This window comes from Lycorma delicatula, chromosome 6 (genome assembly GCF_047948215.1).
Source record: "Lycorma delicatula isolate Av1 chromosome 6, ASM4794821v1, whole genome shotgun sequence".
NCBI classification, from domain to species: domain Eukaryota; kingdom Metazoa; phylum Arthropoda; class Insecta; order Hemiptera; family Fulgoridae; genus Lycorma; species Lycorma delicatula.
Window position 1 is genome coordinate 43,534,691 of NC_134460.1, and position 14,308 is coordinate 43,548,998.

The window sequence follows — 14,308 nt, forward strand, 5'->3', positions numbered from 1 at the left end:
AAATGCTTTTAAATTTAATGATATCTATTCTAATATGTAAAAGTTGTTATTTAAAGTTAACAAACCATTAAATTTTGTTCGATTAAGAATAAGGAAGACACCGAACAATAGGGGATAGTGTATTACACGTACTATCATAATAAATAAACTACTTTATTACTAATTATTTATTTATAATGTCGGTATACCTCTATTAACCTACTATTCATATCTTACGAGTCTTTACAGTAATTTATTATGACATGAAAAGCTTTCAAGTAATTTAAAGTCATAATAATATATAACAATACTGTTCTAAATTTTACTTCAAGTAACTAAAAAACAAATCAATGTACTGGCATGCGCGCACAGATGTAGATAAAAACACGCTAACTAATTTGCTTCCTTAAACAACATAATACTCATCAAAAACAAGTATAAAAATCATAGATTTTTATAGAATTATTATTCCTATATTTGGGTAGCATAGTTGTTAATTGGTATACCTGAGGACAATTAGTAGGTGATGACGGATGAAATATTTATAATATTTCATAATTTAAATGTTTTATAACAGACAAACATTCCATAATATGGTTAAACGATAAGAAAAACACTAAAAACAGCAAGGAATTAAATAGAATTGTTTTGTATATCACGTACATTTGTAATACATAATTTATAAGCGACGATTAATTATTTTATGTTTAGGATTTATTTACATAACAAGAAGTTAGCGTGCAATAAAACCACAGAAAATAAAAAAATATGTGTACTTTAATACAGAAAGTAAAGATGTACTTGTGCTATAAACATTACTGTCGCATTGCTGATTTATAAAATATTCAGCTAGCAGTTGAAATTTACTGATTACAAACCCGTGTGTCTCTTAACTTTCTATCTTTTTCCTGTTTAGCCTCCGGTAGTTACCGTTCAGATAATACTTCAGAGGATGAATGAGGATGATATGTATGAGTGTAAATGAAGTGTAGTCTTGTACATTTTCAGTTCGACCATTCCTGAGATGTGTGGTTAATTGAAACCCAACCCACCACAGAACATCGGTATCCACGTTCTAGTCTTCAAATCCGTGTAAAAATAACTGACTTTACTAGGACTTAAACGCTAGAACTTTCGACTTCCAAATCGGCTGATTTGGGAAGACGAGTTCACCACTAGACCAACCCGGTGTGTCTCTTAAGTACCAGAATCGTTTTGTGATACTTTCAAATATTAATTAATTACGGCGCATTCACAAAAATCACTGATTATCATATTTTAAGATTAATCGCTGCAGTTAAATCAAAATGAGTACTTAAATAATAACCATTATTTTTAATCGATTCGTTCTTCTATTTATATATCCGAACTCGATAATAGGATTCTAGTCTGATACAGCCAGCAATACTATGTGTTGAGCTAAAGATAAAGTTATTAAATTCTGAAACACATCCCACATCTATTCGTTTCTTGGTTAAGTTCTTGCTGCTTAAAACATTATTATGAAACTTAGTAAACTTTATACGACTGGTTAAACGATGTTCTTTTCAAAGCCATTCTCCTTCTAAACTATATTACCGAGATGACAAACTATATTAGAAGAAAAATCTCCATTCGGTTATCGTAGATTTCGATCATATTTTATCGATAGTGCCGATTAATGTAATAAATAGTATGCATCATTTGTTCCATCGTCTTTTTTTATAAAATTCTGTTTAAATCATTCATTTTATAATTATTTAGCCGTCTGAACCTGAAGATATTTAATTATTTTTTAAACAAACCTATTAGGTAATTTATTTTTAATAACATACATTTACTTAGGTGAGGCATATAATCGCCAATAACTGCTCGAAGACCTGCTTATAATACATGTATTAAAAAACATGTATGGTCTAATTTTAAAATCACTCCATTGTTTAGCAGTAATCCAAAGACGTACCCTTTTTTCTACGTAAGATATAATTAATAAAATCAATCTTACACGTTTATCATAAGCCGACGATTTTTCACGAAAAGGAAAATATTTACCTTTAATAAAATGAAATAAACAAGCATTATTTAGTATTTATACATACTCTGAAGTCAATTTCATTTATACTAGTTTGCCTTTACCATAATGAATTAGATATGAGTAGCAATCTACTGTTCAACACGTTAACGGTAAAAATTAAATTACTTAATTTTTAAAAAATTCATTCATGAAAGGAATTTTATTTTAAACAGTACGGGAAAGAAAAAAGATGAATAGTAAGAAAAACCATGCGGATTTGTCTACCATTTTGCTGAATATATATAATATATACGCACGCGCGCGCACACAAACACACACATACACACATATGATTTATATTATTAATCATGGCCCGTTGGTATTGATAGAAATTAATCGTATAATAATTTCCACTTACCAATTATTTTTATTATTATGTCCAAGCGCTTTCAGATATTAATCCATCATCAGGAACATTTAAGTGTTATGGATTATGATTATTTCCTTCACAAATTAATATATTAAAATGAATTTTGAATATTTTTAAAACAAAAATTGTAAATAAAACAACTGGTCGTCAAAAGATAAAAATAATGTCGACGTTGTAAATAAATAAAGCTCTCAGTTGTTATCGTATTGACAGCTTTATACTGATATGACGGGCACCGTCGACATTATCTTTACCTTTTGACGATCAATTGTTGTACGTCAAAAGGTAAACGACCCCAGCTGACGAGTCATCCACTGACTCCGCGATCAGCACAGCAGAATCTCCTTTAACAGTATTTTGTTTCTGCTTGGGCCCTGCTAATGACGGAAACCGTGACTGTGCCTGCTTATTAGTCGGTTTCACCTCTTCTATATAATCATCCTCCATCTCAACCTCACTCTGAACTAGAGTAGCACCTGATACAACATCCTCCGACAATTAAACAGTTGCAGAGTGGCCATGTGACAAACCGGCCTGTCCTGATTGTAATCGGCAGAAAAGTACGTCAAAAATTATAAGAAAAGCAATAAAATAACTGAAAATACCGTCACAGCCACACAAACTTACTTCTTTGGCGGAAAATTGCTGAAACCTGTAGTTGGTCTATGGTTGCTAGGCACGAATCTTGAGCTAACGAAATCGTTAAAAAACGAGCCCCAAGCCTCTAAAACGACATAAAACGGGTCGAAACGTGACCGAACGGCCGCAATATTGTCCATAAACACCAATTTCGCTAAACGTAGTCCAATATTAAAAAGAAGTGGCTTAGCTCACCGTTGCTTAGGCAAGCATAGCGTAGCCTCGGGAGGCTTCAAAAAAAGATGTAAATAACACGGAAAACGAAAAAAAAATACGGAAACAAAAACCACATAACAGTAAATAGAAAATAGTAAAAACTGTAAACGAGTTGTTGCAGACTCGTCTAAACTCCACGAGACATCAGCTGACTCTCTAAACGTAACCTTATCTTGCTTAAACGTAATCATGATTCTTGCTTACGTCATAAAAAAGCTGTAGAAATCTTTTTGTTTGTAAAAGAAGCAAAAAGATAAACATAAAACACATTATTTAAATGGCTATTTCCAGGTGCTCACATTAGCATATAGGTACACATTTTTATAGCCTTCCTAGCTAAATCAATTGAGGCTGCTAGTTTAATCAAGAGTTACGAATCACATCGTAAAAGTTTGTTCAAATTATTAAAATTAAAGCCTTTTTAAATGTTATCTAAAAACATGTGAATTATTACGATGGTGCGAGTCGAGCATATGAAGCAATACCTATATTACATTTTTATTTGATATTATCAAAGTAAAAATAAAGTGACATACCTTCTCTTCACTAGCTATAGCAAGATAACGTCGATGTTGTTCATGAGATATACCAAACGCTTTTTGTGCATAAGAATAAAGATCCTCCTGATAATGCGAAAACTGACCGCTAGATGCTCCAACTTTATTCGTTATTGTATATAGCACCTCCACATAGAGTTGTTCCAACTGAAATTAAATAAAGAAAATGTCAATAAATAATTTTTATAATAAAACATAATAATTATTTTAAGTTATTGAAAATTTTTCTCAAACTGTCCGTCCAGTCTTTTAATCAGAAAATAATTGACAATTCAAAAATACGGTTTTATTTGTTCTGGTAATAAAATAGTAAGGACTGGAGAACATCCCACAATTTTGTAGAACATTTGTTATGCTTATTTTAATATCGTATCGGTATAAGTTTATAAATATCTTTGCAACGACAGAAGTTAATTTTGAGCCGTTTTCTTGTATAGTACTTGTTATTCAAGAAAACAGAAAGCACCAATTTTCTACGAATACCACAATCACAAGAACCGGTAGGTGCAACCGGTAGATTTCAACACTATGACTTACAAAGTAGGTACATTTACAATGTTTAAAGTATGTAATTTCTTACCCAAAAATAGGTACGTACCTGCCGGTACATGAATTCACATAACTACAAGTCCAGTACCTTTATGTTGGTACCAAGTTATTTTTTATTACGTTGATTTACGACTTGCCATCTGATATCTAATCTGATACATTCATAAAATACACTGGTTTAAATATATGTGTAATAGAATATATTAAATCTAGTTAGAATCTAATAGTTTCTGTGAGATTGTAAATCATTCAAGTAAAAACTACTCAAATGATTGAGCTGAAATTTAATTGAAATTGAAAAAATAATTAAAGATCAAATAAATTCAAAACTAAACTACAGAACCAAATATATAAATTAATTTGAGTCTACTATAAACACAAACTCCTATCCTCATACATCTTAAATTGATGACCGCAACAACGACGACCTTTTCCCACGACTGCCCCGGTAGATCTCTTAATTTACAAAAGAATAATCAAGAACATTTCAAAAGGATTCAAATACTACCTTACGCCAATGTAGTTGGCTTTCGGAAGCGAAGTAAACGCCTTTATCCTTCCACACACAGCTCCATCACAGAGTTACTAACGCATTCTATCATCGATCTGATCTGCTCTCGGAAGCGAGGTTCAATGCCCCATATATAAAAATGTTTGAACCATTTTCCAAAAAAATTATCTTGAATTAGTCCGGAAATATCAATCAAAATATAGGCGAAACACGTACTTTCGTACATTTACCGGAAATATCTAAATATCTATGGTTTTTTTGTTATTTTTTATGAAATAAAGGAGTGGAGTTACTACAATTTTTTTTTTTTGCAAAACCGACAACAGTTTTGACTGATCGTAACTAACACTTTTCCTTTATACGTACAGATGCTTGTCAGGGTGGCCTGTGCGTATCGCACGGTGGCCAAGGAGACGATTTTTGTGGTGGCTTCGGTTACGCTGGTGTAGTTATTGACGGACAATAATAACATTTATTATAATTATTAATAATAATATAATTAATTATAATTAGAAGAAATAGTTAATTTTCGACAGTAATAATAACTAACCTAATTCTAATAGAAATAGTAGTAGTAAATAATAAGTCTAATAATAATAAACAATTTCAATAATATTCATAGAGTCCGGCTCATCCGCTGCGGAGACATCATCGCTCATTAGTTTAGATTCGCTAGCAAAGATGCTAACAGCACCGGCGAAAGTTTCATCAACTGACGTCAGCCGAAGAACGTCACTGGCATCCGAAATAGAGGAAGACGATGCCGTGTCTGAGGCCTCAGATACGCTGTCATCAGAGGTTGAGGCCGTCAGAAGAATGGAGAAACGCAAAAAAAGGATGGCCGAAAGGAAAGCCTAGAAAGTAATTTTATTGGATCAGAAGTTATAAGAAAAACTAAAATTTTGATCATTTTTTGACACATGAAAATGTGAAATATTGAACCCTTTTTTTATTTTTATTTGAAGTGGGATGGGGCTAATGACCAAAGTAATCGATGCCCCTAAAAACCTCAACAAAAAAAAATAAATAAAAAAATAATATTCAAGAAGCTATTCCACTCAATAAGTTGTGTAAAAACAATTTGTTGTTTTGGGATACACCAAAAAGATTTATTAAAAGCTTTTAGATTAGACCGAGCTACAAGCTTATTTAATTGAATAATCTAATCCTAGCCAAAGAGTGAGTCGTAGTGTTTAGATTAACTTCAAAGTAAATTTGTATCGATTATATTTTTTTTCCTGATGTAGTAAAAATTATTATTATTCAATTTGATAATACTTTTTATAAAAAAATATACATGTTATGTCTTGAAACTAGACATGTTAGTTTTACATTAATATGTTTCTTAAGCTGTTGAACTATTTTTTTTTAATTTTAAATACAAATTATTACATAAATTTTATAAAAAGCATGTTAAATATCTTTTAATAAAAAAAAAATTGGTGTTACTATCATGCAGAATTACGGTTTTTAAAGTATATACCAATGAGTTCAGAACTTAATCCTGTGAACACTGTAATAAAATTTTTATAAAACAATAAATTTAAGAAGGTTTATAGCTACATAAAACTGGAAAAAATATAAATTCAAAGGATTGTAAAAATGAAAAGAATAAAGCAGGTAGAGAAGACTTTTTCGAGTGTGAAGTGTGTGTGTGCATCGGTCCCTAGAGACGAGTACGCTGGATTCATCAGAGTTCCTTGTTCAGTTTCGCTTGCTCGCTCTCATCATCTACTCTTTCTTTTCCTTTATCCTTACTAATCCAAGTTGCACGTTTCAACTAAAGCTTTCTGAAAAAATCTTCTGATTTCAACCACTTATCTGATAACGGATTGCAGAAAGTAGTATAAAAAAAAGGAAAAATATGAACAATATAGTTCACAAGAGAAAAGAACTGCACCTCCTTTACAAATGAAAGAAAAGTGCCAGTAAAACTGATTGGCATTTTATAATATTCTTTTGCCACATAGCTGGTTATCTCATTTTTTTTTTACTCGGCAAAAAAATTAATTTTAAATTCTACAAAGTATATATTTGTTTATTTTATATGAAAACATATTTTTTTCCGGGCTTAAATGAAATTTAACTATTACTTATAAAACAATTTTAATGACGAACATCCAAGTGTTCAGTGATTTTTTTATCATGGTGTTACATCCGTGTATTAAATTACTGTTTTACTATACATTACAAGCATTTTTAGTAAAATTTGTGTTTAAATTTCACAAAGTTAAAAAAACTAATCATATATAGCTTGATTTTTTTTTAATTGTTACTAGATGAAGAACTATAAAAAAAAAGAGAGGATGATAAAACTTACAGTGAACCGCATATTAAATAATAGTTCCATGAAAATAAAATCAATTTAAATTTTTTAAATATAATCAGAGGGATATGCAATATAACATTATAGATTAGAATTAGTTGGAGATTGAATTAGGTGGTCGCATCAGTGCCAGGTATCCGGTCAGTGAGGTCTCTTGCGGTCAGTTTCCGAGTTGAACCGTAACTAAAAAGCGTCTCTTGCAGTTGGTTTCCAAGTATCTTCGCCATTAAAAGGTATAAAATAACCTTAGCAACGCTACATCTGTCTTCAGGTTATAATGAAACTAATCGATTCGAATCTCAAAGGGAATTTTTTTTCTCTATGTTGTATAAATTTACAAACACTTTCATTTAAATAAATAGACTTTAATCGTTCTTTGTGGACAATATAAAATTAATCGACGTCGCTGTAAAAACATCAAAATTAGAAAATTTAATATTTAATCTTGATGTAAATGTTTTATATATTTTAGGAGAATTTTTTTTAAAGTAAATATTTGAAGATAATTAAATTACGTAAAAGATAAAATTAAAAATATTCTCATTAAAACTAAACCATATATTTAGAAAAAATATGGGGCTAGAAACCTACTTCCAATCCATGTGGGCATTGTACTGGACCAATCGGGATCATTTTCTTTTTATTCTGCAGAAAATAAATCAACAGATACGTCGTCTAGCGTTATCGGACCCCAAACTTGTCTCTTCCGAAAAATCCTCATTTATTCTTCAATTGAGGAAATTTCCGAGGTTAATATTGATAGAGAAATCATGTTTGACGTCAGTCGATGCTTAGATGACATATCTGCGTGTCATTCCAAGCAGAATAAAAAAAAGCTCGATCCATCCAGTAGAACAGACGGACTAGAAATAGGTATTGAACACGTACTTTACTGCGGTAAAAAAGAAAAGACAAAAACAACGGTTGGAGATGAGACGTGTTGTAAATGGGATGTAACCAATTTTTTTAAATATATTACTTTACTATGATAACGCTGTGGAGCAGCAAGGGGTCACTAGTTAATTAATAAGGCAAAGAAATTTAAACGTATTACTTTTACTACCTTGGACTTTCCAACAGAGTATGGTGTTTTCATAGCGTTACCAAAATATACGTTTTATTATCCGTGCTGCCTTTTTATGCCTTGATTGATATTCCTCTGAGACTGAACTCGGTCGGAACAGCAAATAAATTTTTTATTTTGGGGCCAACATGAATTTTCTTCATAAGGCTACGTTTACTAAACTACCAAGCTTTTTTTTAATAAAAGCTGTGTAGATCTAACGGAAAATAATATGAATATATACAAGAGTGTGCGTGCTTGTACGTGTTTAGTTTTTACTATTTTATTCTTAATTTATATAATAATTAAGATGAAATATTTTGTAAACATTATTTTTTTTTTTAAACTATTATAGTAATTAAACCACAAATTACTTATAACACAATATTTTCAGATTCTTTAAGTTTCTTTTATTCTTATCACCAGGGAATCGAAGGAAAAGTTGGTGTTAGATGAGCTTTCTTTTAATTCTTACTGGGTTTTCTATCATTTTTTAAATCGATCTTTTTATAGACTACATAATTTTTGTATTAAGTTGTTTAAGAAGAAAACCATCAGTACTCGACATAAAAATGTTACAGGAGACGAATTCACGGCAGTTTTATTTCAAAGGGACTGAAGAAAATGATGAAAATTAAATTAAAATGAAAACAAAATTTGTAAAAAAATTTGTTTTATACCGCATCGTCGGATCAATTTACGTGATCGGTTATTTGAAAGTCGTGTATTTTTTTTCAAACGTTTGTTTTTAAATTGTTTGTATAATTAAAAGAGTGAAAATGGCATTGTCACAATATGGGATATTTATGTCATCCTGTAACGTCACGTTTGGCTGGAAATTTAGTATAGCCATATATTTGGTATTTTTATATCCAGGTAGATGATCAAAGCAAAAAATGTCTATAGATTATTTTAGAAGAACTGAGAGAAAAACCCGAGATTATCTGTGAAAAACGCTTATCGCCCGTAATAAAATATTTAACGAAAACGAAAACTACGTTAATAACTAAAAAATTAAACAAAAAGTTAAAATTAACATCACAGCTAAATATCTCTTAAACAAATTTAACATTAATATCACAGACGTAAACACAAATAAAATTAAAATAAACGTAAAAATTAAAAATATAAAACTAATTAAAATAAATAGAATTTGTCAAAGTCGGAGAGGAATGTGTAAAGGGCCCCGTCTTGGATAACAGAATAAAAAAATTAAATAAAAATTAAAAGAAAAAACAACTACATTAAAAAAAATCCTTTTCGGCAGTCCAGAAGGCGGAGGGTAGATATGTCACCAGTGCTAAGTAGGGAATAAAAAAGATTTCCACCTTAAAGTTAAAAAAAAAAAAACTTTAAATTTACTCAATACGACAATGGTTGCATGTGAAAAAATTTCACTTGTTTAGCATACGACAAGCCCAATCTTCTTACAGTTCCGGCAACGTTTTCGCATCCCTTGCCGTAAAGGTTGGTCATATCAAAAATTGTTTAAGACAAAAGTTTTAGGTAATGTTTAGAGGATTCAGCTGATTTCGAAGTCGAGAGTTCTAAGGTTCAAATCTCAGTAAAGGCAATTACTTTTATACAGATTTGAATACTAGATCATAGATACTCGTGTTCTTCGGTGGTTGGATTTCAATTAACCACACATCTCAGGAGTGGTCGATCTGAGACTGTCCAAGACTACTACACTGCATTTACATATCATCCTCATTTATCCTCTGAAGCAATATCTTATGGTAGTTCTGTAGGTTAAACAGAAAAAGAAAAGGTACGGCTGGTAGCTTTCGTATGACCTAACCGCAAACGGCAGAGGACCACTTCCTCCCGATGAATTTTCTGTATGAAGAGTCAACACAGTATCTTTAATGTGTCGTGTTAACTGAAGCAGTCCAGTCACCTTACTGCTTTGCTCGAATGGTGTGTTTTATACAATTAATAAAATCTGATGTAGTAACATGAGTGGTGAAGGATGGGTGATTATTATCTCTTGATTAACAGTCCTGTATTATATAATTTTTTCACAGTTTTAGTTTCACCCCGACATTGTCATTCCAAGTCAGACGACCGTCAGTTTGTAGGCTTAGATTAGAAAACTGGTTTGCGGAAATAGAATACTACAGAGGAAAACCTTTTAACAACACTGCTGGGTAATAAAACTTATTAATTTTATTATTTCTAAAAAGTGGACTTTCGTCTGTAAAACTTTCTGAACTTTCTACTTTTGACGAGTACGTAGTGTAAGGTGATGCGTAGTAGCAAACTCATTATTAAAGGATAACGCTTAAAAATTACAAGAAGAAAAGTGATAAAACGTTTTTAATTATATTTGGCAAATTAAAACATAATAAATAGTGTCTTGTACAGTTTTAATGCTTCTTCAAAATTTAATTTATTGATAGCCCGTTCATAACGTTCATATTTTTTTTTTTGTAATAATAAGAAAATTAAGAAGAAACAGTTACCACGTTGGTAATGATAATAATAATAAAAATAATAATAGTAAATTTCTTTCTATCTTTTTTCATGTTTCTCGAACTTTATTTCTTAATAAAAAAGCGTATCAAAATCTTTATTATATTTCTCCTACACTTCAGTGAACTCAAAGAAAAAAAAATAGTATTAAAAATAAAAGATCATATAATCTTACATAGGGGTTACATTTCTTTTAAAAGGGAACTTTACGCATTAAATTAGTTCTAAAAAGTTGTAAAACAGGCTGTAGTATGAGTCAAAAGACTTTTGAAAAAAAAAGTAAAAAGTTACCACGTTCTACATTTTAAACTTAGTTTCTTCTGTTCAAAGTACAACACTTTACTTGGAATTTTCTTAATACTTCAATAAGCAACTTGATCAGCTTATATCAAATTAATGTCGCCTGTTAAGGTTCTTAAGGGAGCTTCTATCATTCAAGTTGTAATCTGACTTCATGGCTTTTTCTAACGTAAAATGAAAATAAATTATTCCAAGACATGATGTAAAATTACAAATAAATTAAAAAGAACCATTATTTTATTAAATTAATAGCGTTAATTATTGAAATAGATTTTTATTTATAATACTCGTACATGTATATGATTAAAAAAAAAATAGTAATTATTTTTTTATCTTTCGTCGTTCACTTGCTATATATATTTTATGTATCATAACGATTATTGCAATTGATTTGACATAAATCACAAATCACTCCAAAAAGTGGTAAATCCATTGTGAAGAACGAGTGTTGTTAATGATAGACTTGGGAAATTAAGGAGTAACGTAGTTTCCTTCTTTACGAAGATCTTAACTTTACAAAGTTAACGGTTTGTAAACTATTTACAGCTAGTTTACAGAAAGGCAGGTGACAGAAGAATCTAAGAAAGAAAACCGGCCCGCCAACACAAAGTGGAATCCGTCACGACGGAGCCCAATAGAGACGTTGCACCGAAGAGGCAGCCCGAGTGAAGGAAGACTACAAATTTCAATTTTACCTCACCAATCAGCCACCATCTTCTTTACCAAATTCTTACTATTATGTCCCCGGCCAGTACATGCGACTCCCTCCAGAAAGGGGAGCTTATTGCTTCCTCCAAACACTAGGGCCCCGATTCTGTTAGCCTGAAAGAAGCAAAAAGAAATAGGCAAAGGATTTACATGTCACTTTAGATAATTTTTCTCCATTCTCTTCTAATACAAATAATGATGACGCGGTCTCTGAGTTTCTTTCGTCTACATTTCAAACGACTCCTTCGTTAAAACCTTTCTCTATTAACGAAATTTCTGTTATCATTAATAAAAACTTATATCTTAAAAAAATATTCCGTTGGGACTTAATTACTGGAAGTATATTGAAACAATTACCGCAAAACAAATTGTTTTTTTAAAGCCATTCCAAGAATTTAATATTTTTCAGACCGATGTAAATTAATAGAAATCATTGTCATAGTAAAAATTATCGTGACCAATTTATTTATTGTTAGAAAAACTTCCATTTTATTTTATAGACTTATATAGCTTACTTAGCTTTTTCGAAGGAAAATAATTATTTAAAAATTTGCATTAAAAAATTGTGTTGAAAAATATTATTAATTACGTTGTATATGGTAGAACTAACTTTTAACAATATAAAAAAATCATCGATAAGATTAATTGAAAAGAAAAACCGCATTTTACTGAGAGGGTATAAAAAATTGAAAGTGAAAGGTCAATTAAAAAAAAAAAAAAAAACTCTATTTGGTTTAATCTTTCAAAAGGCAGAATAGAATTATTTTGTAAAATTAAGAACTTTCCAAATGAAAATTTCGCCTACGCAGAGGTTACTTAAATAAATTTAGCTAAGTAATCATTCTTGACTAATGACTTACGTAAACTAATGGTAGTTAGAGTATATGGATGTAAAATAGGGGCGTACAAATTCGCTAAAGATACTCTTAGCGCTTGTTTACTTAATTATTAACCCTTGTTTTGTTGATATAACTATTAATGTACCGGTTTTCATTTTAAGCCCTGCAGTCAAGTCATATATGCAACTAATAGCTTCTAAACAAATCTCAACAGACCATAACCCAACAACAAACAACCGCGTATGTATCTCATTTACCAAACGTGTAAACAATATGTACAACTTCTCAAATAACATAGTCATTAAGTCGGTTTACGTAACATTTAAGTTAACGGTAAAAGTAAATTTCGTTGAACGTATTTATAAATAAAACTACAGGAAAATAAATAAAATGAATTTTAATTAGAAAACGTTACTTATAATTTATCAAATGTAAATAAATTTATCGTATTCCAAGTTAAATTTTAATCGTATTTGTAAAATTTCATTTACGGGAAAAAATACTGTGTAACAAGAAAGTCTACCTGGCTATTCATTTTCGGATTATATGGATCAAAATAACAGAATGTTTATTTTTCTTTCGTGTTCCTTCCGTTCACCACTTTGTGTTAAAAAAAAAATTATATCTCAATTTCTTATTCAGGAATCGATTATATTTCTACCAACTTACTCTCATAAGTAGAAAATTAAGGTGAAACACGTTTATAAATTTAGAAATTATGACTGCATCAATTTTTAAACTTTTATAACTCGATAATAGTAAGTTTTATCAATAATACGTTTTAACGTCTAAAATTGTTTGGCCTTTTATTAAAAATAATACTACATCTTATTTTTAAATACTGGTATACAAAAACCCAAGTTACTGCAGAAAATTTATGAAAAGTTTTCAGCCGGATTTTTATTAACATCCGGCAATTTTTGACGAAAGTTGTACAGGACTTATAAGATCATCTGATCTAAACCCCACAAAAAAATGTAATAAGTTTTACCTTTGAGGACATAAAAATTACGGTTTATAATACACCAGAGCTCAGATTTAAAGGTCTTCCACAGAGTTTTAAAGAATATTTTCACAGTATCAGAGCTGCACTTCGTCGGCTACTAAAGTATATTACCACCAACGGAGGCTACTTCGAACATGTTCTCTAGAAATAAATTGCAAGTAATACTGGTATATAAATTATTTATGTCTATTTATTGTTTGCGTCGTTTAAATTTCGTCTAAATTTGAATAAATTTGTTGTTTATTGTAATTACGTTGAGTTTTCTTACCGTTTTCTTTTAATGATGACAAATCACACAAAAAAGAATATAATAAATTCATACCAGAAGAAAAGCTAGTCAGCTGAATCATACATAATGATAAAAATGAATATTTAATCCAAAAATATCAGAAAACTAGCAGACCCGGCAATGCTTTGCTATTGCTAGATTTTAGTATATATATATATATATATATAGATTAAATAAATACAATTGAAAGTCTGATAAAACATTAAAAAAAATGAATATTACGCAACTTCACGAAATTTAACTTTTCACTTTATCTCTTTTCCCCTTCTTCCCTTTTCCCGTTTTTCCCATCTGTTTTCCCTATTTCCCATTTTACTTTTCCTTTTCTAATTTACTTTTCCCTTTACTTTCCCCTTTTTCCTTTTTCTTATTCCCCTTTTCCCGTTCCCTTTTTTCCCTTTCCCCACCCATAAATCGGTCCAGTAGTT

At 30.4% G+C, this 14,308-nt stretch overlaps 1 protein-coding gene across 1 annotated transcript in view; it reads right to left on the bottom strand.

Moving 5' to 3' along the window:
- Positions 1–372: 372 nt before the first annotated feature.
- Positions 373–14,308, bottom strand: part of LOC142326854 (uncharacterized) — a 182,508-nt gene continuing 168,572 nt past the window's right edge. The window contains exons 3-4 of the mRNA XM_075369589.1: positions 3,794–3,961; positions 373–384 (exon numbers count right to left, since the gene is read on the bottom strand). Of these exons, the coding sequence (XP_075225704.1) occupies positions 373–384; positions 3,794–3,961 (180 nt within the window). The remainder of the gene's footprint in view (positions 385–3,793; positions 3,962–14,308) is intronic.